General features: G+C 49.7%; 2 protein-coding genes across 6 annotated transcripts in view; both read right to left on the bottom strand.

Annotated features, from left to right (window-relative positions):
- Positions 1–380: 380 nt before the first annotated feature.
- MAN2C1 (mannosidase alpha class 2C member 1) lies at positions 381–12,191 on the bottom strand. 4 transcript variants are annotated; one of them, XM_058737001.1, is made up of 26 exons: positions 11,983–12,182; positions 11,588–11,713; positions 11,019–11,142; positions 9,784–9,854; positions 7,822–7,999; positions 7,313–7,502; positions 6,147–6,253; positions 5,860–5,970; positions 5,439–5,468; positions 5,136–5,252; positions 4,864–4,959; positions 4,603–4,748; positions 4,115–4,238; positions 3,647–3,768; positions 3,459–3,544; positions 3,177–3,332; positions 2,895–2,986; positions 2,630–2,724; positions 2,270–2,374; positions 2,031–2,187; positions 1,794–1,937; positions 1,324–1,433; positions 1,135–1,214; positions 881–1,029; positions 689–798; positions 381–616 (listed from the first exon to the last, which is right to left on the bottom strand). In XM_058737001.1, exons 1-26 carry the CDS (start codon positions 12,078–12,080, stop codon positions 490–492), a joined length of 3,051 nt encoding a protein of 1,016 aa, XP_058592984.1. In that variant the 5' UTR covers positions 12,081–12,182; the 3' UTR covers positions 381–489. The 4 variants fall into 4 exon arrangements, with proteins under 4 accessions (XP_058592984.1, XP_058592982.1, XP_058592983.1 ...); XM_058736999.1 differs by having other exon boundaries at positions 5,376–5,468; positions 11,983–12,175; XM_058737000.1 differs by lacking the exon at positions 1,135–1,214 and having other exon boundaries at positions 5,376–5,468; positions 11,983–12,191.
- A 2,008-nt stretch (positions 12,192–14,199) lies between these two features.
- Positions 14,200–26,170, bottom strand: part of SIN3A (SIN3 transcription regulator family member A) — a 75,356-nt gene continuing 63,385 nt past the window's right edge. For both annotated transcript variants that reach the window (XM_058736998.1, XM_058736997.1), the window contains exons 20-21: positions 19,430–19,637; positions 14,200–15,561 (exon numbers count right to left, since the gene is read on the bottom strand). In XM_058736998.1, coding sequence (XP_058592981.1) covers positions 15,331–15,561; positions 19,430–19,637 — 439 coding nt within the window. In that variant the 3' untranslated portion in view covers positions 14,200–15,330. The remainder of the gene's footprint in view (positions 15,562–19,429; positions 19,638–26,170) is intronic.

The following is a 26,170-nucleotide window of genomic DNA, read 5'->3' as shown; positions in this document are numbered from 1 at the left end:
CAGACTGAGCCCCATCCCCGTCCTCAGGGCCCTGGCCCTCACGCAGTAGTCTGCCTCTGCAGGTACAGCCTGTCAGAGGTTGCGCAGAGATCCCGGCCCTCAGCAGGCCCTCCAGTCCAGAATTCCCAGCACTGACATTGGTCAGTGCTCCTCTCCTAGTGGGTGGCTCATCAGAAGCCCTGGCTTCCTCCCCAGGGGAGGAACTTCTTCTCACAGGTCCCCTAGCCACCCTGTGGTCGCTGAAATCCCAAATCTCTCCCAGGGGCTGCAACCCAGACCCTGTAGATCTTGCCCTTGCCCCCAAATGCCTGGGGCAAAGTCTTCCTCCCTTGGGAGTCTGGGGATAGGCCCTTTGGGAGTGAGCAGGGACTATAGCAGGGTTCCTGAGTCAAGGGTTTATTCTTCAAGAGGTGATGAATCAGGCTGGGGAGGTGGAAGTGAGCACCCCCCCCCAGGCCTTCCACAAACAAAACCCCACCCTCAAGAGGCTCAGTTTGGTGGGGGTTGCAGCACCAGCAACAGGGACTGCACTTGGAAGGGAGAAAAGGTGAGCTTCAGGCGGTCGTCCTGAAGGGGCAGGTGGCCAGCGGGGTCGCGCCGCTCCAGGAGGTCGCAGCTGGAGAACAGGAGGGGTCACGAGGCCCCCGCGAGGGCAGGACTCCCACCCCCACCCCGCGCCCCCACTCACAGGACGGCCTCCTGAACCGGCAGCGACGTACGCAGCCAGCAGTCTACGTGGCTGCCGTGGGCCTCGTACAGCCTGAGGACCAGCGTGCTGCCCTGGGGGCTGGTCTCCGCCTGCGGAGGGAGGCGGGCGGTGGGCGGGGCCGAGGGTGGACCCAGCCGGGGACCCCGCCCCCGGCGCCACGCGGCCCCTTGCCTGTTTGACCGTCTCCAACACTACCGCAGGCGAGGACACCGAGAAGGCGCTCCAGGCGGCAGCGGGCGCCGGGCCCGGGGCAGGCAGCGCCAACAGGGGGAAGTTGAGGCTGTAGGCAGCGGGGATAACGCCAGCGTCCTGGAATGAGCCTGGAGATGGGGGTACGGGCGTGAGTGTGCTGGCGTTTTCCTCACCGGCCGCTGCGAGAAACCGGCTCAGAGAAGGGCAGAGAAGCGCCCGGCAGCAGCCCTCACCCTTGTGCGGCATCAGCGCATAGGTGAACTCGTGGCGTCCCATGTCAGCGGTGGCGTCGGGGGCCTTAGGTGCCCGCAAGCTGGGGTGGGGAGGGTGGGTATGGGCCGGGCTGGAGCTGCGTCAGCTCTGGCCTAGGAAGACCTGCGCCCCCACGCCAGCACCCCGGGCCTGGCGGGCACTCCACTCACAGTGAGAGGCTGAGGACGTTGCCTCGGACTGAGGCGCCATACTTGCAGTCATTGAGCAGGGCCAGCCCGAAGCCGTGCTCCGACAGATCCATCCAGCGGTGGGCCCACACCTGGAGGGCAGACCCCAGACTCACTTGGTGGCCCTGCCTCCTCGTGCTCCAGAGCTCCTGTCACTACCGTGAGGGTCAGCCCTGGGGACCACAGGATTGAATTCCAGCTCTCACTACGGGAGACCCTGGGCACACCACCCAACCTGTCCGGGCCTCAGTTCTTCCTCTGCGAAATGGGCCTAACAGAATTTACCCCACCAAATACGCATGAGTGTCAAACTAAACAAAGCATTTAGCAACAATGCCTAGCACAAGGTAGGAGCCAGCAAATCTTGATCACGGTTTGCTGACTCTACACCACACAACCACGCCCTCCCCAGCCGGGCAGGATCCAAACCCCCACCCCACCCCATGTCAGACCTCAAATCGAGCCCAGTCCCAGGAGGTGTTGTGGTGGGTGGGCCGCTGCAGATGCCCGAACTGGACCTCATAGGTGGCCTGGGGGCTCCGCACACGGGCAGGGAACTCCACCTTCAGGAACTTGTGGGCCTCGTGCCAGTGCACCTGGAGTGGGAGGCCAGACGCACACAGGCCTGGGCGGCTCCCCCCTCACCAGCCACACTGGGGGAGGACGCCCACCACGCTGCCCTCTGCTACCTCGGTGTGGAAGCGGACGTAGGGGCAGCCAACATCCAGCACAACCTCCTGGCTGAGCCGACTGTTGGCGCCGATCTGCAGCAGGAACCAGGCACTGCCCCGCATGCCACCCTCGATGCCCACTGCCAAGGTCCCTGCCTGGCCCCGCACTGGCTTCCTGTGGGGCGGGGTGGCAGACCTGAGCCAGGGCAGGCTGATGGAGGGGGCCCACCACCGCCCGGGTCCTGCCCATGGCGTACCGTGTCTCCAAATGGTAGTCCATGACATCCCACGCATCCCAGTACAGGGGGACATCATCGAACAGCACAAACTGATTCCCCACTGTGCCCTCAGCAATGGCTTCCCTAGAAGGACACGGGGTTGGTGCTTTCGAACTTTATGACCTTGGTCTCTCCAGCTGCTTAAGGTGGGGTGGGGGCAGGGAGAGTAGGCCCAAAGGACAAGGGGATTCCTAGCCCAGTCTGCCCTGCTTCATGTGTGGGTTGCAGTCCAGACCCACTGAAGGGCTGCCGTGGGTAGTGCTGTGGCCAGGAGACAGAGGGAACAGGGTCTGGGGTCTACTTGTCAGGCACCGGAAGAGGGCAATGAGGAGTTGGCACCTGCCAGAGGCCACCAGCACCAGGGACGTCAGGCAGCCGGTTGGGTCCAGCCTCACCCGGATGATGCCGTTGTCCAGAGTCACAGAACCGTCAGCCTTGGTGGGAGGGGTCCTTGAAGCTGAGTCTGCAGGGGCTTCCCACAACCAACAGCACCCCCAGCCCAGCCCCACCTCACCACTTGCTCCGGGCTGGGGAGCTCAGCATCCCCATGTTGTTAGGGATGGCCCAGGACGGGCCCTGCCCACCAGGACGTGCCTACACTTACCTCTTGCACTACAAACACGGGCTGCTGGGGCGGCAGGGGCTGCAATGAGGTGGGGGCAGGAGCATAGCCCATGCTGGGCACTGTCACCAGGGCTGGGGATGAGGCGTAGGTATCAGTGCAGCCTCCCTGCCCTTCTAGGAGCCTTGCTCAGGGGGGCGGGAGGAGGGGCAGATACTTCCACTACTATTCTCCAGCCTGGGGCACCCCAGGGCAGCGTCCCCAACTCTGGGTCGGGCCTCGGTCCCTCCTACTGCAGTGGCAGCTTTTCTCTCCAGCTCATACCTAGGCTGTGGGCCCCACCAGGCCTGGGCAGGGCCAACACTTCAGTGCGCTTCCAAGGCAGCGTGTTGACAATGAGGAGGCCCTCAGGACCTGGCTCCCCAGCACACAGGGCTGCGGCTGCAGCACTGAGCAGTGTGTTGCCATGGGCACGGATGTCTGAGGAGAGACTGGCTGGTCACGGGTGGGCAGTGGGTCTGGGACGACCCCTGAGTATCCCATAGGACACCCTCAGGGCTCCACCCTTGGCATCGGGGACAGCGGTGGGAATGTCATCAGCCTCACCTTCATAGTGGCACATGGCTTCCTCTGCCACCAGCTCAATGCAGCTGCCGGTCACCACATCATGGAACTGGTTCAGGAGCAGGAGCCTGCAGGAGCCAAGGACAGGGATGGGGAAGGCCGGGAAGGGTGGCCACAGAGGTGTCGGGGAGGAGGTCAGGTTGGTGGCAGGGGCCAGAAGCCAGGCTGACCTCCAGAGGTCCTGCAGCTGGGCCGCCGGGTACAGGAACTGGGCGCTGCGGGCCACGGCCAGGCTGCTGAGCAGCTCCACGTCATGCAGGATCCGCTCACACTCCCGGTTTCCCTTCTTGATCTGAGCAGGGTTGGGGGGGGGGGGGATCTGTCCCAGGACACCTTCCAAGCCCTCCCCTGCTCAGAACCTGAGGCTCCCCGGGGCCTTCCGGATAAAGCCTCTTGTGGCTGACCTGCCCCGCATGCCTTCATCCTCTCCCCTCAGCCCACACCCACCCTTCTTCAGGGACACCCAGCCCTGTCTCTCCTCCAGGCCCCTGACCCACTCAGCTCCGGTACTTTTCTCCCCTCAGTGCCTCCCTGGAACACAAACCTCTTCCCCCAGGTCTAGACTAGACTCTATCCCCCACTTCCTCCTCTAACCCTCTGCAGACCCTCCCCGCTGGGCTCAATGACCAGCTCCTGACCTGGGCATGGGTGGTGTAGGTGCCATTATGTAACTCCAGAAAGAGCTCCCCAACCCATGTGCACAGCTGCCCTGAGTCGGTCTCCAGTGCCGAGAAGAGTCGCCCCGGAGAAGACAGCTGCACCCTAAGGGGGACCACAGCCTGGGTCTCCCAGTCTTGGGGCTACTACGTGGCTCACCCTTCCTCCACGCCAGAGTGGACAAGAGATCCAGCCCCAACAGAAAGGAGCCACCCCCAGAAAGTTCCCTGTCCACACAAAGCCAGTTCTGGACACGCCAGGAGAGTTCTCTCTCTGATAGATTTAAGCTCCTTCCCACCATCAGCTTTTTCCCCACCCCTCCCCCAGGGTGGGAGCTGGGAAGGGCCAGTGGTCTGGGATTGGAGCAGGATCAGGTTCAGTGGAGGAGTTGGACCCGATGTTTGAGCAGAAAGCAGGGCTGCGCAAGGGCAAAGTGAACAGTGAGGGCTGCCGGAGGGCCAGGTCCAACCTGGGCAGCCCATCTGTGTTGTGCAGCCGCTTCAAGCGGTCCACCATCGTCTGGGTGGGGCCACCACCCCCATCCCCAAAGCCGAAGAGAAAGGCACTGTGGTTGGTCCGCCCCTTGTCCCTGTTTTTGACCACGGTCTTCAGCACCTGGACAGGCGGGGATAGGTCAACATGGGTCAGCTGAGAACAGGACACCCAGCCCTCTCCGGCCTGCCGCCCCCGCCCCCCCCCCCCCCACCTCAGCCACTAGGTGCCCCCTCACCTCCTCCACACTGCCCTGCATCCCATATGAGTCGCCAGGTGGGAAGTGGGCCAGCACACGGGAGCCATCCAGCCCCTCCCAGAAAAAAGTATGGTGCTGCGGGTAGGGAGATAGGAGAGCGGCCAGAGTCAGGGCATTCCTGTCCTACCTTTGTGTAACCCTGGGGAGGCACGGCCTCTCTGGGTGGGGGTTGGGTGGTCTGTCCAGGACCCCTTAATGAGGGGGAGATGAACGTTCCACGTGGGGCCCCTGGTCCCCTGAGGTCTGCTCACCGGGAAGGAGTTCACCAAGTTCCAGCTCAGTTTTTGGGTCAGGAAGTGCCGGATGCCACAGCTGCGCATGATCTGGGGGAGCTGTGCCGAGTAGCCAAACGTGTCTGGCAGCCAGAACTGCGGGGAAGAGGGCCTCTGGGACAGGGGAACCAGGGCTCTTGGTGGAACAGCCCCACCCTCAGCCTCTCAAGGTCAAGCTCCAACCCCATCTGCCCGCAGGTACAGCAGCTCCCAGCCTACCTCAGAGCACATTTTCCCAAACTCCTGCAGAAAGAAGTTCTGGCCCTGTAGGAACTGTCTCACCATGGCCTCTCCACTGGGAAGGTTCCCATCCTGGCAGTGAGTGAAGACGGAGGTAACCGGCGTCAGCATAGATGGGGAATAGGCAGGAGATCTGGCCACCCCCACCTCACGTGTAAGAGAAACTGTGGCTGACATAGGGGTTACAGCCAGTGCCCAGAGGGGTCCATCTCCTCCCATCAGGCCCAACTGTCTGCCTGCTGGAAGGGGAGGTATCCAGGGTGGGGTCACAAAGACAGCCTGCCACAGTACTTGAGGCCCTCCTCCCCCTTGGGGTCCCAGGCCTTGGGATTCCGTGGACTAGTAAGTGCTGCCACAGAGGGGGTATGAAGGGCATGCAGAAAGCCACCTACCGGCAAGGCCGAGTGGGGAAGGCTATTTTGACAGTGTGGCCTGAGGTGGAGGGGGTGCAGATAGTACTTACCATCTCCACCCAGGTGCCCCCCACAGGCACAAACTGCCCGCGGCAGGCGAACTCCTGGAGTCGAGCATGCAGGCCAGGGTAGTGGCTCTTTACCCACTCGAGCTGCTGCGCCTGTGGGCAGATGGGGCCCGAGCCGGTCAGAAGTGATCAGGACACCACCCAGGCCTGAGCGTCTGGAGCCAGTGGGCAGCTGAAGGTGGGGAAGAGTCCTCCTCCTCAGAAGCCCTCAGAACCTCACCCTTGGACCTACTGGGCTCCAGGTGCCCCCACACGGCTGTCCCTCTGACCTGGGAGCAGGCAAAGATGAATTCAGGGTTCTGCTCCATGAGCTGCACAGCTGACACCCAGCTCCGGGCACATTTTCGCACAGTCTCCTTGAAGGGCCAAAGCCAGGCTGGACAGGAGGGGCGCAGAGGTGGAGGGAGAGCAGCAAGGTCCACAACTCCTCACAGATCTCCAGCCTCATCCCTGGCTCCCAGCACCAGACCAGGCCCAGCCTGGGCCTCCAGAGGGCTGTCCCCCTACCACCCCAGGCCACTTTCCCTGCAAGGCCCTGTGGCACCCCTCCTGAGCTCTCAGTTCAAAACACGCCGGCAAGGTGCAAGTAGGGGGTGGGGAAAGGAGGCTGTCAGCTTTATAGGTCAGGAAATGGAGGCCCCACACCCTGAAATAGCCTCACTCTGAGGCTGAGACCCCACCCCACCCCACCCCTGAAAGGATTCTATAAAAGGTGGCAGGGTGTTAACACATTGAGGGATATCCCAGAACAGGGGGGCACAGCATCCCGAGATGGACCTGCTGGGACAAGCTATCCTGCATGAAGCCCTCCAGCCTCCTGGCCTCTAGGCCTCAGACCCTTCCTTACCAGCCCAGAATCCCCACACTCCACTGCAAACCTTGGCACAGCAGAGAAAGCCCTTGTTCTGTGGTTCAGAAATATTAGCTGCATCGGAATCAGTACCTTGGGGAGCTTGTAAAAATGTAGATTTCCCATAAGCCTCACAGATGCTGCAAACTCATCAAGTCCAAAGCTAGAAGCCTGCCCCTGCGCTTGAGCCCCTATCTTAATTACTCCTAGGCCAGTCCTGTCTGAGGACTTGGACACTCTTGTCAAACTTACTCATTCTCACTCAGTTCCAAGATCACCTCCTACAGGGAGCCTCTCTTGAGTTCTCCTGACCTTCCTCCGTTATGGCCCCAACTCTGTCTGCCTATTTTACAGTCACCAGTCTCTATAATCCTACCTCCCACTATCTGGCAGGGGGCCACATGGGGCATCAGATTTTGTCGAAAGAATAAATGAAGCGACACAGTCCAGGCCCCTGACCCCATTTTACAAATGGGGAAAACTGAGGTCCAATAGGGGAATTTGCTGGGGATGACACAGTGCTTCCAGGGCACATCCAGGGCTTCAAGGGCATTCCTGCACCAACCTGGCCAGCTGCTGCCCTACCTGTATCAATGTGGCAGTGCCCCACGGCATGGATGGTATGTTGACTTTCTCCTCCACGTTGGCCAAAGAACCTGGAGGCCAGGGCCTGCGCCACTGGGAAGGTCTCAGGCTGGGCAGGGTCACACACGTTCACCATCTGGTTGGCTGTGTACAGGGCCTGGAAGCTGCGCTGGTTGTCCTCCCCAAGGCCCTGCAGCAGGGTTCTGTCCCTTAATCCCAGTCTCAACCAAGTTGAGTCTCCAGAATTAGGCCCTGGTTGACCTCTCAATGGCTCTCAGCAAAGCTCCTCCCTACCTCTGACCCTTTGCTCCTTCTGGTTTCCCCTGCTTAGCACTGTCTCCCTCCTCCCCTTTACATAGGGAAATCCTTTCAGTACTCAAGCAGGCAGAAACACTCTCCCTAATCTGGATTCCCAGACTCCCAACTATCTGACACAAGAAATAGCCTGCTCCTGGGGGCCAGGAAGGGCTCTAGAGTGACTAGGTGGGTGGGATAGGGGTGTCGAGTACCTTGGCTATGCCCAGTAGCAGCTCTAGATCCACCAGGAGCCTGTGGACATCCCGGCGGAACACAGCCAGCTCAGCCCGGCTCACCTGGAACATCTTCTCTGGGTCAGGGGCTGCGATCATGCTTCCCTTCCCGGCCCCCAGGAGCCCATTGCAGGCTACTTCCACGTAGAGGGTCAGGCTACGAATGTGGACAGGCAACCTCAGGCCAAGGGACTAGCAGAAGATCCTGGGGGCTTGGGGAGCCAGAACCAAGGGAGCATCCATCTGGCCTCTCCCTGTTCGCCTCCAGGATCCACTACCCAGATCCCACAGTATCTGAGGTGTGTGGACAAGAAGGTCATGTTCTGCTGATGAGGGTCCTGCTTTGGGCAGGGTCAATGAGTAGCCAAGTTCGGAACTGTGTGAATTATGCTGCTGCTTAGCCTTTTGTTTCCATTTCCACAGCTGTCTTTACAATACACTCCCTTGGTCTCAGAACCCTCTTTGCCAATTAAAAACGTGTTTGGATCCTCCAGGTCCAATCCTTCAGAGCAAAGAGCCAGCAGCCAATATGGGGCAGGGCCATTCTTTGGAGTGGCACAGTAGTCTGTGTTGTGGTTCTACTTAGACTTCAGTGAACAAACACGACTTCCTTGGGGAAGCCTTCCCTAATCCACCTCCCACCCCTCTCCTAAATCTGGAACAGCTTTCCCATATTGAGCTCCCAGTATTTGCATTCAGAGCCGCCATTGGTTTTGTAATTTTGTAAGTATCTGTGAGTCCCCCTTGCTGTCAAGGACCAGATTACTCGCTAACCCTGTCCTAGTATCTGGAAGCATCAGATACAGTGTTCAGTAAATATTAGAGGGGCACCTGGGTGGCTCAGTTAGTTAAGCATCCAACTCTTAATTTTGGCTCAGGCCATGATCTCATGGTTCGTGAGTTCAAGTCCTGTGTCAGGCTCTGCTCTGACAGCACCCTGCTTGGGATTCTCTCTCCCTCTCTCTCTGCCCCTTCCTCATCAGACGCATGTGTGTGCGCACGCTCTCTCTCTCTCAAAATAAATGAACATATAAAAAAATAAAAAACATAAAATAAATAAAAATAGGGGCACCTGGGTGGCTCAGCCAGTTAAGCATCCAACTTTGGCTCAGGTCATGATCTCCTGGTTCGTGGGTTAGAGCCCTGTGTCAGGCTCTGTGCTTATAGCTCAGAGCCTGGAGCCTGCTTGGGATTCTGTCTCCCTTTCCCTCTGCCCCTCCCCACTCACCCTCAGTCTCTCTCTTTCTCTAAAAAATAAATAAAAATAAAACAATAAAAATAAATATTAGAGGGGCGCCTGGATGGCGCAGTCGGTTAAGCGTCCGACTTCAGCCAGGTCACGATCTCGCGGTCCGTGAGTTCGAGCCCCGCATCAGGCTCTGGGCTGATGGCTCGGAGCCTGGAGCCTGTTTCCGACTCTGTGTCTCCCTCTCTCTCTGCCCCTCCCCCGTTCATGCTCTGTCTCTCTCTGTCCCAGAAATAAATAAAAAACGTTGAAAAAAAAAAATTTTTTTTAAAAAAAAAAATAAAAAAAAAAAATATTAGAAAATATAATAATATTATGTTGGAGTTTTTAATGGTGACATACAATGCCCATGTTATAATATGGGACGGAAAAAATCAGAATGCAAAATATCAAAGAAATACAACCTTAACTAGTAAGAACTATGCCTGAATGAGTTCCTGTGGTGAAGGCTGAAATGTTAATAACGGTCATCTCTAGGTGATGGGATAATGGGAGTCATTTACTTCTTTGTGCTTTCCTGTATTTACCACAAGAAGGCAGATATTATCTTTCTAGGCAGGAAAAAAAAATCCTATTCTTTTAAAAATTGTGAGATTTGAGGATGCTTGTGTTGGAGGTTGGCGTTTCTGGGTCACGCTGGACTTCAGCTCTTCCTCAACTACTGGTGGTCAACTAGAGCACAGGAACTCACTCACCTCCGGGGGTCTCCTTCTTCCAGCCTGTCAGTCAGGACATAGCTGGTCTTCTCCCCCTCTTTGGTCAAACCCTTATGAGGAATGAAGTGAGAGACAGGGCCTGAGGCTTTTGAACAGTTCAGGTGAAGTTTAAGCTGAGGGAGGCCAGGCCTCTCTGCCTAGTCCTCAGCCCTGGCTCCTCTCTCCCATGCAAGGCCAGGATTGACAAATTGGGGACCCCTGGTAGCCAGTGCCTAACCCCTACAGAAGCTGGAGTGCCATGAGCACAAATGGCACCCATTTACCAGCAGAAAAGCCCCTGGTCTTATGGGAAGGGTCCTGGGCAGGTATTAGGATGTCTGGGTATGGCTTCTGGTGGCCTCTGTACCACTGAATAAGTATCTGAAGGGGAACTCTATGAAGTCAGATGCAGGGTTGCCTCATTCCTTGCTAAATCCCCAGTGCTTAGTACAGGGCCTGGCCCAGAGAGGGCACTCAGGAGACATCTGCTGAGCCAATGGAAGGAGAGAGAGAGGGAGGGAGGGGTTTGCCATCTTTCCATACAAAAAGAACAAGAGTCCTAACCTGAGACAGGAAGTTAGTCTAATTGGAATGGAGGCTGAGCAAGTGAACTGACCGCTAGATCTCAGTTTCTTCATCTGTAAATGCGCATAAAGACCCACCACATAGGACTGTAAAGATTAAACCTGATATGGGTGGATGCATAAACAAGACAGTCAATAGTTATATCTGGGGAACTGGGAATGGTGTGGCAGGGAGAGAGCCATTACTTCAGGGGAAGAGGACTTGCATTTATACTTTATACCATCGAGAACCATTTGAAAGTCTCCCCTCGTAAGTATATGCTACATATAATAAGAACTAGTTTATGAAAAACTTAAAAGTGTTATGGTCTGCAAAGCCAACAGTCTTGGCACCTGACACCTAGTAGAGGGTTAATAAATGGATCTGCTGTATTTATTATTATTGTACTTGATTAGCAACTATATTCAGCCCAGAATGGGAAGGTGGCCAGTCAGTGGCAGCTGTTGGTTTAGCACTAATTATGTTAGGACCTAAAACCATCCACTGAACTTCCCACTATGAGAGGGACCAATTACACTGGGGCCCAAGTGGCAACTTCCCCAATCCTGATATCCTGATACCACCCTGCAGGCAGAGCCACTAAGCTGTGGCTTCTTCACAGACAAGGGCTGAAATGGGGCCCTACCTATCCCTAGGGCAGGGCTCCTCACCTGGACAGGCTCTCCATCTCTCCACACCAGGCCTTCTCCATCACTTTCCCAGCGAAGGTGAACTTCCTGACCCACCCATGCCTCCGGAATGGTCAGCTCCACCCGAAACCAACAGGTCCACCATCTGCAAGACAGCCATTGAGATGGGCCTAGGGGGTCGAAGCCCTGTCCTTTTGCCATACTTCCTCGGATTAAGGGTCAGCAGGGACTGGAGACTGTCTCCAAGCATCTGCAGCGTCACAAGGTAGTCAGCTTTGATCCACAAGAAAGGAGCAACAAGGTGTGCAGCAAGGTGAGGGGAAAAGGCAGAGAAGTCAGGGGTCTGTAATCCGTGCTAGAGTGCCTTTCCTAACGGGTGTCTAGGTACTGGGAGGAGGGAGGGGCGGGGGATGAAAACTCTCCCACGGAAACCGAGAGACCAGGGAGCTGTTTCCAGCAGAGGGCGCTGCTCCTCCCCAAGCGGCTGTCTAGGACCTAGGGCCGCAATGGAGGTGTGGCCCTTAGAGGGGGTGAGCGAGAGGGGAGGGGCGCTGCCCGCTGGCCCCACCCTGCCCCCGGGCGTTACCCACGTGGGTCCAAAGCTGTCGCCGATCTGCGCGGGGCGGAACTCCTGCCGGACCGCCTCCTGGTACGGTAGCCTCTCGGGCGTCTGGAAGCTGGAGAGCGCGGCCACCGGGCAGCTGTCCCCGAAGAGCCTGGGCGGGAGGGACGGGTGGGCGCGGGCTCGAGGCCGCCCCTTGCCGCCCGTGGGCCAGTCGGCGGATGGGGACGCCCTTGACCCGCCGCCGGGAAGGCTGCCCCACAGCACAGCGTCTCCCGACCCCTCCTCCCGGGGCCTTGCCCAGTCGGCGGCGGGCACTTCATCCCTCGGCCCCGGTGGCCGCAGCTTGAGTTCCCCCCCCGGAAGGGAAGGCTGAGGCGCGCGGCCGCGGCCGGCCGGCGCCCTGGGCGGGAGGAACCCCACCTGCCGTGGAGGTTACAGTCGGTAAAGTAGAGCGGCGACACGAATTTCTCCACCCGCTCCAGCGTAGTGCGCCAGTGCTTCAGGGCCGGCGCCGCCATCGTCGCACGCCCACTCCTCTCCCCGGAAGGCCCCTGTCGTTGCCGGCGCGGCCCACGGTCGGGAACCAAAGGTTCCGGGGCCGAAGGGCGCCTTCCAGCCCCGGGCAGCTTTTCTTGGAACACTGGCGGCTCTCGGAAGTCCCGCTACACTGAATCTTGAACGTGCAGCTGAAAGCCAAGAGCCGGCTTCCGAGGCTCTCTATCTCGTCTGAACTGGCAGGCCACTGGGCAAATCCCTCAAAACGGCAAGTTTGACGCCGCTTAGATTCTCCGAAAGAATCGAGACAGAGACCGGGGATTTTAGGCACGACGGTTGGGAGCCTCGGCCAGGAGGCTTAGACGCAGGTCACCAGGGCTTAGAAGCAGCGAGTGGGAACTGGCTAGTTCTCCACGCCTAGCCCGACTTCTGGCTCTTGTCTTCGAAAACCTGTTGTCTGTTTAACGTGTGAAGAGCCAGGAGCCAGGGCTGGTGCTTTGACGCTAATTGGCAGACATCTGTTTAAATAGGGAGGGCTTTGTACCCGCAGTAACCTGAGCTTCCTCTCCTACATGTTTTGTGTATATAGCTGTCAGTTATCACCAGAAACCCTGGGAGTATTTTGATGTGAGATGGCAGATCAGTCATAGCATTCAAAATCCTAATTGAGTAACGTATTTCACCACACAGGACTGGAGAGTTCAGAAAAGCCTGATCCAAGAAACACCTCCAGTTTCATCCTTACCTTAGCAGCCCACTGGTATTTTTTTTCCTTCTAGAATTGCCAGGCAGTGCTTGTCTATAATATCATTACTAAGAAAAATTACATACACACTAGCCCTGATTATTTTTTAATGGAGATACTGACCAAGTTCACATTTCAAGTGTAGGTCACAGGAAAAAGTGACTAAGTGCAGAGTACCAAACGTGATTTAAAATAAAGATAACTCACTGCTACAATACAGGCTGGGTTTAGAGCTTGGAGCTCAATTTTCAGAAGGCAGGAGGGATAAAGATGGGGCTTGTGAAAACCCTGGGTGTAGGTGAGGCTCCCTCCTTTTTTGGTTGCACTGGTGGATTGGGTTTTCTCCTGAACTGACCCTGAAACCCTATCCTGACCTGAAGCAGTGCAGGGACAGCAACAGCTGGGGCTACCCCTGGTCAGACCCCATCAATTTCCTCCACAATTCCAGGTTAACACAATCTTTCTTGAGTGAGCAGAGGGTGACAGGTGAGCTATTGCTGGAAAAAGCTGGAAGAGCCTTCCCCTCAGTCAATAATGTATGTGCCTCCAGGTCTGGCACTGGCCCAGCTTCATCCTAGAATCTGCCGCCACAAGGCTCTTTGACCACCCCCTACACTTCTGGGTTCAGAGTCTCCTGTTACCTCTGCAACAAAAAAGTCTAAAAGCAGAGAAATCTATACCATGTGTTTTTAAAGTTCAGAATCCAAAAAATTTGTAGTTTGTGGTGGTGGTGGTTTTAATTAAGCAAACAAGTCCACACAAAACATGTTGGTTACTTTATAACTAAGACTAGGGTAATGGTTGATGGAGAAAAATCTACCAGACTACTGGGAGGGGTTCAGTATGTCTTTGTTCATAAACTCCAGGCTGAAGACAGAAAAATCCTAATCAGTTTATCTGGTTTGCTAGTCTAAATTTATGCAATTATATATATATATAATATAAAAGTCCATTTGCAGTTGCTAATAATGTAACAAATTTTTTCTCTCCCAACCCTATTTAGGCCATACACCTTGTACATATTTCTTTTAAATACTGGTTTTGTGTTTAATTGTTCATCCCCATTTCCAATTAAGGATTATATATATATATATATATATATATATATATATACACACACACACACGCACACACACACACAGAGAAATGCAAATAGCTGGACAACTTGCCAAAATACAAAATATTTCCAAACAGTTGAAATAAGGGGAAAAACATGTACTAAAAGAATTAAGTATTCTATTTGAAAGTTTTGGAATATTTTGATTTGGGACAAGTGCAATGAATCGCTATTTAAAGCAAATTCTTGTTTGTGCTGAAGATAAGGAACTGAAGCCCAAATCCCTACTCCACAATAGTTCTCTGGTGAGGACAAGGGACTTGGGTTGAGAGTTCATTCCTTAAGTAAGAACCAAGCTTTATTTATTTACAAAAAAAACCAAAAAAACAAAAAACCCAAGAAAGAAAAAAAGAAAGAAAAAGAAAAAAGAAAGAAAAAAAAAAGTTGGGGCAAGAGGGAAGACAAGTTTTACACAAAAGTACTACAACGGTAACTCCCTTTGGTAAAAAGTGTAATAAATGTCTTGTACATCTGTTCATAGGTACTAAATCTGAAGCCACATAGAACTATGGTACACAAGAAGCTAGAGCAGTTATGCTAGCACATCAAAGCATATTTCTTTTAATAAAAAATCGACAGTATGTACATTATTTACAAAAAAAAAAAAGAAAAACCAAGTTAAAATTGTGTGTGTGTGTGTGTGTGTGTGTGTGTGTGTCAGAGAGTAAAGCTGGTGGATGGCACTAGGGTAGACTAGTAAAGAAGCAGGTACAAAACAGTTCCACGGGAGCTAAAAAGGACGACGGATTTGAACTTGCTGAGGTTGAGAACCAGAGGAGAGAGTAAAGGGTGGGCAGCGAGGGATTCGTCAGGAAAAACCCACAAGATGATCAATCCCAAAGCCAAACTGCAGGTCCCAGATAAAATCTAACAGGTGATCTAGATGTGCTGAGTGACCAGGAAAAAAAAAAAAAAAAAAAAAAAAAAATCAAATCCAGTTTTTTTTTTCCTTTTGGGGGGAGGGGAGAGGAGCAGTGACCATCAGAGTTACAATCCATCTGAGCGGTGAGTCCTTCCCCAGTCTGTCAGTGCATGCCCATCCAGTCAAGGTGTGAACAGCATCTGGCTCCTTCGTCGAAGGTCAGGCCCCAGGAGACTCCAGTCTTAGCTCTGCTGGTGTGTGCAAGCAAGCTGCATGTCTCTGTGCTTGCATGGATTTCCTTCCCCTCCAGAGCAGGGTAATACCCCAAACCCCTTGGGAAAAGTTCCAGCTCCGGCTTTGTAAGGTATCCACGTTCCTTATATGTAGCCCACTTGGTGCCAGGTTGCACCAGCCACACACTGATCAGGTGGCCATGTCCCAGAGAGGCCCAGTGAGGCTTGAAAGGCATCTTCCTTGTTTCTTCAGTGTGTGTGAGTGCAAGTGCTCCCCACACACACCCCCCTCAAGTTATCTGCTCTGGCTTTGCAGTTATGGGGCTTTGAACACTGTGCCATATTTGACACGGTACTTGTTAATGCTCACAAAGTGCAGGGTCTCTGTGTCACAGGTGGTGGTACAGGGCACCAGGCCCTCCAGCCCCTCACCCATGAGCCACTTGCTGGTCTCTGCTGCCATTTCACGGGGCACATGCTCCTTGGTCCATTTATCTACCCAGGCCTGGAACCTCTGATGTAGCCGCTTGCTTACACGCTCATGGGACTGCAAAACAGAACAACGAAAAAAAACCATGAACTAAGACAAACAAAACAAAACAAAACACCTCTTCGAATACAAAGCCTAATTTTTTTCTAAAGTAGCAGAGGAAAAGGTGTGGGGTCAAGCCTTGAAACCTCTGGTTAGTGAGAAGTCCCTGTTTAAAGAAGAAAATTGAAAGAGATTAAGAACATGGAGTATATAAAGAGGTGGAATCCATAAAGCCCCTAAAGAAATGCCAACATGGGGTCTGAGCAGAACTAGCTCAGCACTTCTCATTTTTAGCATTCATCAGGATCAACTAGGGAACCTGATAAAAACACAGATTTCCTTGTTTCCATCAATCTGCATTAAAAAAAAAAAAAAAAAAAAAACTGAGAGGGCACGTAAACAGGGGAGGGGTAGAGAGGGAAAGCGAGAATCCCAAACAAGGTCTGTGCTGTCAGTGCAGAGCCTGACACAGGGTTCGATCTCACGATCAAGAGTTAGATGCCTGGGGCGCCTGGATGGCTCAGTTGGTTAAGCGTCTGACTCTTGGTTTCAGCTTAGGTCATGATCTTGCAGTTTCGTGGGTTTGAGCTCCACATTGGGCTCTGTGCTGACAGTTGCAAAGCCTGCTTGGCATTCATTCTCATTCTCTCTCTCTCTCTCTCTCTCTCTCCCCTCTCTGTCCCTCCCCCCACTTGCACTGTCTCTCTCTCAAACTTTTAAAAAGGAGGGGCGCCTGAGTGGCCCAGTCAGTTAAGCGTCCAAATTTGGCTTTGGTTAGGGTGTTATGGTTCACAAGTTTGAGCCCTGCATCGGGCTCTGGGATAGTTCAGAGCCTGAAGCCTGCTTCAGATTCTGTGTGTCCCTCTCTCTCTGTCCCTCCCCCACTTGTGCTCTCTCTCTCAAAAAGAAACAAAGATGCTTAACTGACTGAGCCACCCAGGCGCCCCCCGCCCCTCATTTTGAAACTAGCATCACCGGTGCTTCTAGCATACCCTGAATGAGACCCTATGAGTTGCAGCTGTTAGGTCACCCTGGCAGTGTGACCATCCACTTCTAAGTAAAACAGTGCAAAGGCAAAGGGCTTAAAACCCACTTTCTCTTCACAGTATTACCCCACCCTGCCCAGCAGAGCATGAGGACACAGCAGATCTTCAGGGGAGGTTTATGCTTTCACCTACCCATCTAGTAAATATTTATTGGGGCCTATGTGCAAGGCAGAGGAGGGGATACAAAGATGAATTAGGTGTTACTTAGCCCCCCAAATAATCTGGCATCAAACATACAACACACAGCATCATGAGAGAAGTCCATCAAAACACCCATCCAACATTCTCCTGCTTGAACTGTAGTCCTTTCAAAAAAAAATTTTTTTTTAACATTTATCTTTGAGAGACAGAGAGTGACAGGGCACAAGCAGGGGAGGGGCAGAGAGAGAGAGGGAGACACAGAATCCGAAGCAGGCTCTAGGCTCTGAGCTGTCAGCACAGGGCCTGACACGGGGGCAAACCCACGAACCATGACATCATGACCTGAGCTGAAGTTGGATGCTTAACTGACTGAGCCACCCAGGCGCCCCTGTAGTCCTTTCAAACATAACCAGTTCAGGGGCGCTTGGGTGGCTCAGTCGGTTGGTTAAGCATCAGACTCTTGGTTTCAGCTCAAGTCATGGTCTTGGCAGTTAGTGAGACTGAGCCCCACGTTGGGGTTGACCGCACGGACCCTGCTTGGGATTCTCTCTCTCCCTCTCTCTCTGCCCCTCCCCTGCTCTCTCTTTCAAAATAAATAAATAAACATTAAAAAAAAAAAAAAACCAAACAAAAACAGTTCAAAACACAGTGCCTTGTATGCCCCCTAACCCACCTCCGTATTAACAGATTGTATCCCTAAACTTCTGATTTACTCAAGCAAGAACAAAAACCAAAAAAACAAAAACCACCAGGCATCATCCTTGATGTTCTCTTTTCTCTTACCTTCTCACATCCGATCATGACCACATCCTGACAATTACATCTCCAAACTGATCTACTTCTTACAATTCCACTGCCACCCTGATAGCCCAGGTACCATCACATCTCATTTGGACAAGAGCAGTCTTTCAAGCAGTCTCTGCCTTTCCAGCGTCATGCCTCAAGTCACCCCACTGTCCTCACAGCAGTTCGAGCCATCTTTGTCAACGATGTCCCAATGTACCACAAACAAAATCCCAACCATGGTCTATGAGACTAGCAATGATGTCTTCCCCCACCCTTCGACCTCAAACATGCCACTCTCCCTATGGCTCAAGGCACACTGATGCTTCTGGTTTCTCAAACATGCCGAGTCCTTTCCTCCCTTCCAGCGTTGCATTTGCCTGTTTCCTTTGCCTGGAAAGTACCAAACTCTGACTCTTCCCCAGGCTATATCCTTGTCATTGTTCAGGCCTCAAGCGTTTCCTCTTTACAGATGTCTCCCCCAACAAAAACAGGGCCTGTGTGCCAGTTACCCATGATCACTTCACCCAGTTTCTTTCTCTCATAGTGCATATATGCTCTACTCCTTGGTTGTGTCCCAGGGCCTAGCACAATACCCGGTATGTAACTGCATCAGGAAGCTTCACAATTGAGACAGCATGTGAAAACAGATAGAATTCAAACAAGCAATACCACTTGAAATATAAATGCTGGGAGTAGCTTCATTCCACTGAGGTGCCACCAGCTGTTATGGGGTGAACTGTGTTCCCTGCAAGTCACTGTGTTAAAGTCTTCACCCCAGTACCTGAGAATGTGACCTTACTGAGAAATAAGGTTGTTGCAGATGTAATTAGTTAGGGTAGGTCACACTATAGCAGGGTGAACCCATATGTCCAGTATGACTGGCACCCTTTAAATTGGGTTCGTGGGTTCGAGCCCCGCGTCGGGCTCTGTGCTGACAGCTCAGAGCCAAGAGCCTGCTTCAGATTCTGTGTCTCCCTCTCTCTCTCTGCCCCTTCCCCACTCATGCTGTATCTCTCAAAAATGAATGAACGTTAACAAAAAAAAAATTTTTTTTAAGGGTAAATTGGAGACACCAGGGTGGCTCAGTCAGTTGAGTGTCTGACTCTTGATTTCTGCTCAAGTCACAATCCCAGAGTTGCGGGATCAAGCCTGATGTCCACGCTCAGCGTGGAGCCTACTTGGGATTCTCTCTCTCTCTCTCTCTCTCTCTCTCTCTGCCCCTCTCCCCAGCTTGCACTCTAAACATAAAAATTTAAATAAGTAAATAAATAAATAAATAGGGTGAATTGGACACAGGCACATAGGAAAAACACCATGTGAAGATGAAGGCAGAGACCTGAAAGCCAGGAAGGCCAAAGACTGCCAGCAAAACACCAGGGGCTAGGAGAGGAGGCAGGGAGCAAATTCTCCTTCACAGCCCTGGTTCAGAGGAACTCTGCCAAACGCTTCAATTTTTGACTTCTAGCCTCCAGAACTGTAGGACAAAAAATTTCTGTTGTTTAAGGCGCAGTCTGTGGTTCTTTGGACACTTTTTTTAAAAAATTTATTTATTTACTTTTAAGAGAGCAAGCAAGTCAGCAAGTGGGGGTGGGGGGGTGGGGCAGAGAGAGAAGGAAAGAGAGAATCACAAGCAGGGTCTGTGCTGTCAGCATAGAGTCCAAAGTGGAGCTAGACCTCAGGAACTGTGAGAACATGACTTGAGCCAATTACCAAGAGTTAGACACTTAACTGACTGAGCTACCCAGGTGCCCCCTGACATCTTTAATAGACTAATACACCTGCTTACTCAACAATTCTCAAATCTGCGAGGTGGTTTTCATAAAGGGAGAGAAGCAATCAGAAGCCTCTGGGGTAGGTCTGGGCCTGGCTGGGAAGGAGGGGTGTGGAGAAATTCAGTTACTCGTTCTTACCTGATGAGCCCGGAGCAAGGCAGTTCTCCGATACATGTAGTCCTCTGACTTGATCACATACACCATCTTGTAGGAATTCAACTTGAATCTACACTCCAGTTTATCCAGGCTATCCACATTCTCCATGGTCTTCTTGCTGTTTCCTTCCTTCCCTTCCTTTTCCTGCTGTTCTCGACCGCGCTGACATTTCCGGATCCGCCTCAGATTCCTACAATGCAGAGAAGCCATGCCGGATGAGAGCTCATCCAGACGCAGATTCCCAGAAGTCCCCTCAGAGGGGTTTTCCTTATCATATATATGTCTTCATAGCACTTACCAGGATTTTACATATAATGCCCAATGGTTTCATTGTAAAATAAAAAAAAAAAAAAAAAAAAAAGTTCAGATGCAGAGATACATAGAATAAAAACTAGGAATCTGTAACCATCTCCTACACCTGATTTTCCAAATCCCACGTACCTTGGCAGAGATAGCCATGGATAGCAGTTTTTGATTTAAAAACTTCTAGGTCTCTCTGAATCAGTAACATATGTAATCACTTGCTATAGTTCTGTTTTGGGATTTGTTTTTTAAGACAAAACATGATCATACTATAAATATTATTCTCAACTTTTCACTTAATGTGAAGATATTGTCAATTCATCACACAAAGATTTGTCACATTTTCTTGAACTGCTGCAGAGAACATGCCTTAACCATTCCTTAACAAAAATCAATTAGGGCTCCTCACCTGAACCACAGACCAAAGAAAATTATTTGAATGCCTATTTTTTCAATTCCCCCAAAGAGAGTACTTAATTCCTGCTATTCTACACGCATAGTTAAGAAGACAATTCATATCAGTGGATGTCTTGGCAGGTATTTAGTGCTGAATCCTCTCCGCCAGTAAGCAGAAAGACTATCACCTAGACAATTCTATTGTTTCCAATACTATGCTATGAAAAACACTGCTTCAGTGAGTATCTTTGTATACATGTATTTCTGCAGGATGGCAGTTCTTTGGTCCAAGGACCTCTGCGGGTTCCAAGACACTTTTTAGGAGGTCTAGGAGATCAAAACTATTTTCATAATAATACTAAAATGTACTAATATGGAAACATGTATAAAAAAACCTTTTTTTCCCTAGGGCACGTGGGTGGCTCAATCATTTAAGTGTCCAACTTTTGATTTCAGCTCAGGTTGTGATCTCACAGGTGTGAGATGGAGCCCCGCTTTGGGCTCCACCCTTGCAATGGAGCCTGCTTAAGATTCTCTCTATCCCTCTCCCTCTCTCAAAAAAACGAAACTTTTTTTCCCTGTGTTAACATTTGCACTGGCAGTGCAAAAAGTAATGGTGAATAAAAATGCTGGTGGCACCAAACTGTCTTTAGGAATCTTTGTGTTCTCACTGGCCATGCTCTGGCAGTTGAAAGATTCCCATCTTTTTCATACGCTGTGCAATAAAATGGGAACTACACATAACGCACCCTAGTGTGCCAAAACACAATGGGATTCTTACAGAAAAGCACTTGAGCACTGCTTGAGTCGCAAATGGATCACTATTTTTACCTGAAAGAACAATGGGCTAGCCAGCCTGGAGTACCTGGTAGCTATTTTCTCAAAAAATGTACAATGAAGTCTGGCACTTCCAAGAAAACAACTGAAAATGTTTGCTGCCAATGAGAAGGTTTAACCTTTCAAGTAAAACTTTAAAATTTGGTAAATTAGCATTGACTACCACAAGCTGACAGCTTCCTACTACTTACAAATGTGTTTGATGAGGTCAAGGGTGATATTAATAAACATGAGGTTTTTATGGGGGGAGGAGGAGATGGTAAAATGAACATGTGTCAACATCTGGTAGGTCTGCATAACTTAGTGAATTAATATTTTCCAAATAGCCAACCGCATGAACTTACAAAAAATCATGCATGAAAAAAAGATTCATTCAAAGTACAAGGTAAACCCACAGATTCTGACCTAACTGTATGAAAAACTCATTGATATTTTCACTGATACTGCAACTAACCTTTAAGAAACTACCACTTGGAAGAGTTTTGATGTCATGTCAAAGAATATCCACAATTACCTGAAAGCCTATGAAAATACTTTTTTCCAGCTACATATCTGAGTAAGGCCACATTTTCTTCACATATTTCAACCTAACAACATAGTGCAACAGATTGAATATAAAAGCAGAGATGAGAAACCAGTTGTTTTTTTATTAAATCTGACATGAAACAGATTTGGAAAAATGGAAAGCAATGCCACTATTTGTACTAATTTTTGTTTTAAAAAAATTAGTTTTTTACTAAAATATATTTTTATATATATTTTTCATTATATATATTCATTATATATATATAAATATATAGATATTTTTTTCATTAAAATATATTTTTTTAATTTTTAAAAATTATTTATTTCTGAGAGAGAACGAATTATTTCAGCTCGTGCACGAGCTGGGGAGGGGCAGAGAGAGAGAGAGAGAACACACAGAATCTGAAGCAGGCTCCAGGTTCTGAGCTGTCAGCACAGAGCCCGACACTAAACCCACAAACTGTGAGATCATGACCTGAGCCTAAGTTGGACATTCAACCGACTGAGCCACCCAGGTGCCCCATCATTAAAATATTATTTATGATAATATATAATGAATTTAATATTTTTCAAATAACATTTTAAATATTTCTGTTCTAATTTTGAACATAAATATTACTAAATATAATCCACATAAAAGATTTTTGGGATATTCCTTTTCTAAGAATATAGGTCTCACTGAAAACCTTAGCTAGAATAGCTGTAAGGCAAATTATTAGAAACCAAAGTTATAGGGTAAAGGTCCCGTACAATTTATCTGCCCTGACCCCAGAATGATTCTATCAATTCATATTCCGCCCCCCACCCCGCCCACAGTATATGAAAGTGCTTTCCTTCCACATACCCTCTACAATACAGGTTACAAATATTTAAAAAATTTGGCTGACCTGTGAGAAATACATGATATGTTTATTGTACTATTTCATAAACATGGAGACTAAGTCTGTTTTGTTGAAGAGTGGCCTGGCACAGAACAGCTGCTCGAAGTCTGCTGAATGAATCAAGGAATGGAAGAGCCTGGCGGGGCCCTTCTGCTCACACCCCTTTCCATGTTTTATTTAGGACTAAGTCTAATAACACACATCTTCCTGGACTTAGGGGCTACATCCTGATAAGTAGTTGAAAATACTGTATGTCAAAAATGCATTTTATAAGCCTAAACCTACTAAACACCATAATTTGGCCTAGCCCACTTTAAAGTGCTCAGAACACTTACTTTAGCCTACATTTGGGCAAGATCATCTAACACAAAGCCTATTTTATAATGAAGTGTTACATAACTCATGTAATTTATTGACTACTGTAAAGAAAATGAAAACGGGGGCGCCTGGGTGGCTCAGTTGGTCGAGTGTCCGACTTCGGCTCAGGTCACGATCTCATGATTCTTGAGTTTGAGCCCCGCACTGGGCTCTCTGCTGTCAGCACAGAGTCTCCTTCACATCCTCTGTCTCCCTCTCTCTCTCTCTCTCTGCCCCTCCCCCACTCACGGTCTCTCTTTCAAAAATGAACAAACATTAAAAAGAAAGAAAGAAAATGAAAACAAAGTGATTGTATGGGTACAGAAAGGTTGTATCAATTCTTGACCCTCCTCCCAGTCATCATGAGGCTGACTGGGAGCTGCAGCCCCTGCCCAGCATCTTGAGAGGGTCGTACCACAGATCACTAGCCTGGGAAAAGACCCAAATTCAAAATTTGAAGTATGGTTTCTCTTCAGTGTGTATCGCTTTCACATCATTGTAAAGTCCTATCATTTAAGACAAACTATCATAAGTCGGGGATCGTCTGTATTGGGATAATACATTTCTGGAAATGTAAGATGTGAGATTTCAATTCCAAGCTCTTGGGAAGGAAGAGAGTCACTCTACTACAGCAAAACCTCTTTTCTACTTCTGAAACTCCACTTTCATCCTCAGAAAGAAGACCAACAATATGCTTTGCCCATAAATAGGGAGATTTTTAAAAATTCTGGAGTGAATGCAGCAGGCCTAAGACTTCTATCTTTGAGTTTTTTCCTATCATCATAAGAGAGCTCTACTTTCTTACTATTTTTCAACCTTAATTCTGGTATAGGTAACATACAGGGTTGTATTAGCTGCAGGTGTACTGCAACTAATAGTTCACTATCAGTGAACTAATCACTAACAGCGCATCACTAACAGTGACTCAACAATTCCATATAACACTCTGTGCGCATCATGACAAGTGTACTCCTTAATCCCTATCACCTGTTTCACCCAATCCACCCACCCCTCCCCACTCACATAACCATCAGTTTGTTCTCTATATTTGAGAGTTTATTTCTTGGTTTGTCTTTTTTTTTCCTTTGGTCCTTAAATTTCCTTAAATTCCACATGAGTGAAATCCTATGGTATCTGTCTTTCTCTGAATGACGTCCTTCACTTAGCATAATACTTTCTAGCTCCATCCATGTCATTGAAAATGGCAGGATTTCACTCTTTCTTGTGGCTAAATAATAATCTGTTGTACATTTATACCACATCTTTTCTTTATCCACTCATTTATCAATGGGCAATTGGGCTGCTTCCAGATCTTGGCTCTTGTAAATAATGCTGCAATAAACATAGGGCTGCATGTACTCCTTTGATTGTTTTTGCATTCTTTGGGTAAATACCTAGTAGCATAATTACTGGATTGTAAGGTAGTTCTATTTTTAACTTTTAGAGGTACCTTCATACTGTTTTCCATAGTGGCTGCACCAGTTTGCATTCCTATCAACACTGCATGAGAGTTCTTTTTTCTCCACATCCTCACCAATACCTGTTGTTTCTTGTGGGGTTGGTTTTAGCCATTCTGACAGATGTGAGGTGATATGTCATTGTAATTTTAATGTGCATTTCCCTGATGATCAGTGATGTTGAGCATCTTTTCATGTGTCTGTTGGCCTTCTGTATGTCTTCTCTGGAGAAATGTCTATTCATGTCTTCTGCTCATTTTTTTTTTTTTCAACTTTTTAAATTTATTTTTGGGACAGAGAGAGACAGAGCATGAACGGGGGAGGGGCAGAGAGAGAGGGAGACACAGAATCGGAAACAGGCTCCAGGCTCTGAGCCATCAGTCCAGAGCCTGACGCGGGGCTCGAACTCACGGACCGTGAGATCGTGACCTGGCTGAAGTCGGACGCTTAACCGACTGCGCCACCCAGGCACCCCTCTTCTGCTCATTTTTAACTGGATTATTTGTAGGTTTATTTTAAGTTTATTTATTTTGAGTGAGTGAGTGAGAGAGAGAGAGAGAGAGAGAGAGAGCGAGTGCGCGGCGTGCAAGCAGAAGAGAAGCAGAGAGAGAATCCCAAGCAGGCTCCACGCTATCAGTGCAGAGACCGACACGGGCCTCGATCTCACAAACTGTGAGATCATGATCTGAGTCCATATCAAGAGTTGGATGCTTAACCAACTGAGTCACTCAGGCACCCCTGAATTATTTGTTTTTTAGGTGCTGAGTTATGCAAGTTCCTAATATACTCTCGATACTAATCCTTTATCAGATAGGTCCTTTGCAAATATCTTCTCCCATTCTGTAGGTTGCCTTTGAGTTTTGTGGATTACTTCCTTCACTGTGCAGAAGCTTTTTATTTTGGTATAGTCCCAATAGTTTTTCTTTTTATTTCCCTTGCCTCATGAGACATATCTAGAAAAATGTTGCTATGGTCCATGCCAGAGAATTTACTGCCTGTGTTCTCTTATAGGATTTTTATGGTTTCAGGTCTCAGGGTTAGGTCTGAAATCCATTTCAAATTTGCTTTTGTATATAGTGTACGAAAGTGGTCCAGTTTCATTCTTTGTCATGTTGCTGTCCAATTTTCAACACCACTTGTTGAAGAGACTTTTTCCCATTGTGCATTCTTTCTTTGTCGAAGATTAATTGACCATATAATCATGGATTTATTACTGGGTTTTCTATTTTGTCCCACTGATCTATTTGTCTATTTTTGTGCCAGTACCACACTATTTTGATGCCTATAGCTTTGTAATAGAACTTGAAGTCTGGAATTATGAGGCCTCTAGCTTTGCTTTTCTTTTTCAAAACTGCTTTGGCTACTTGGGTCTTTTGTGATTCTGTACAAATTCAAGGATTTTTTTTTGTTCTAGTTCTGTGAAAAATGCTGGTAGTAGTTTGACAGAGGTTGCATTAAATCTGTAGACTGCTGCAGTATAGACACTTTAACAATATTTGTCCTTCCAATCTGTGAGCATGGAATATCTTTCCATTTCTTTGTGTCTTCTTCAATTTCTTTCATCAGTTTTATAGTTTTCAGAATACAGCTCTTTCACCTATTTAGTTACATTTATTCCTAGGTATTTTACTATTTTTGGTAAGACTGCTATCTTTTGAAAGCCCCACTTTCAAGGTTGTCCCTTGCTTGGGTTCTGGAATCTTGAATCTGGGGAGAGCTTCCGCTATTCCCTAAACAATAAAAGTGGTTCACTGTACCCCAGCTGTTTCGTTTATGCTGAAAACCTGCTTTCTTTCTGGGAGTCTGGCCTATATGACTAGCACCCAATAAAAAACCTTGGCACTGAGTCTCCTAATGAGCCTCCGCTGGTAGACAGCGTTTCAAACATATCGTCATAATTTGCTGCTGGAGGAATTAAGAGCGTCCCGTGTGGCTACAATGGAAGAGGACTCCTGGAAGCTTGCGCC

This window comes from Neofelis nebulosa, chromosome 7, assembly GCF_028018385.1.
Source record: "Neofelis nebulosa isolate mNeoNeb1 chromosome 7, mNeoNeb1.pri, whole genome shotgun sequence".
Taxonomy (NCBI): Eukaryota; Metazoa; Chordata; class Mammalia; order Carnivora; family Felidae; genus Neofelis; species Neofelis nebulosa.
The sequence above is the reverse complement of the archived record's forward strand: the minus strand, read 5'-3'. Positions and strand labels throughout refer to the sequence as shown.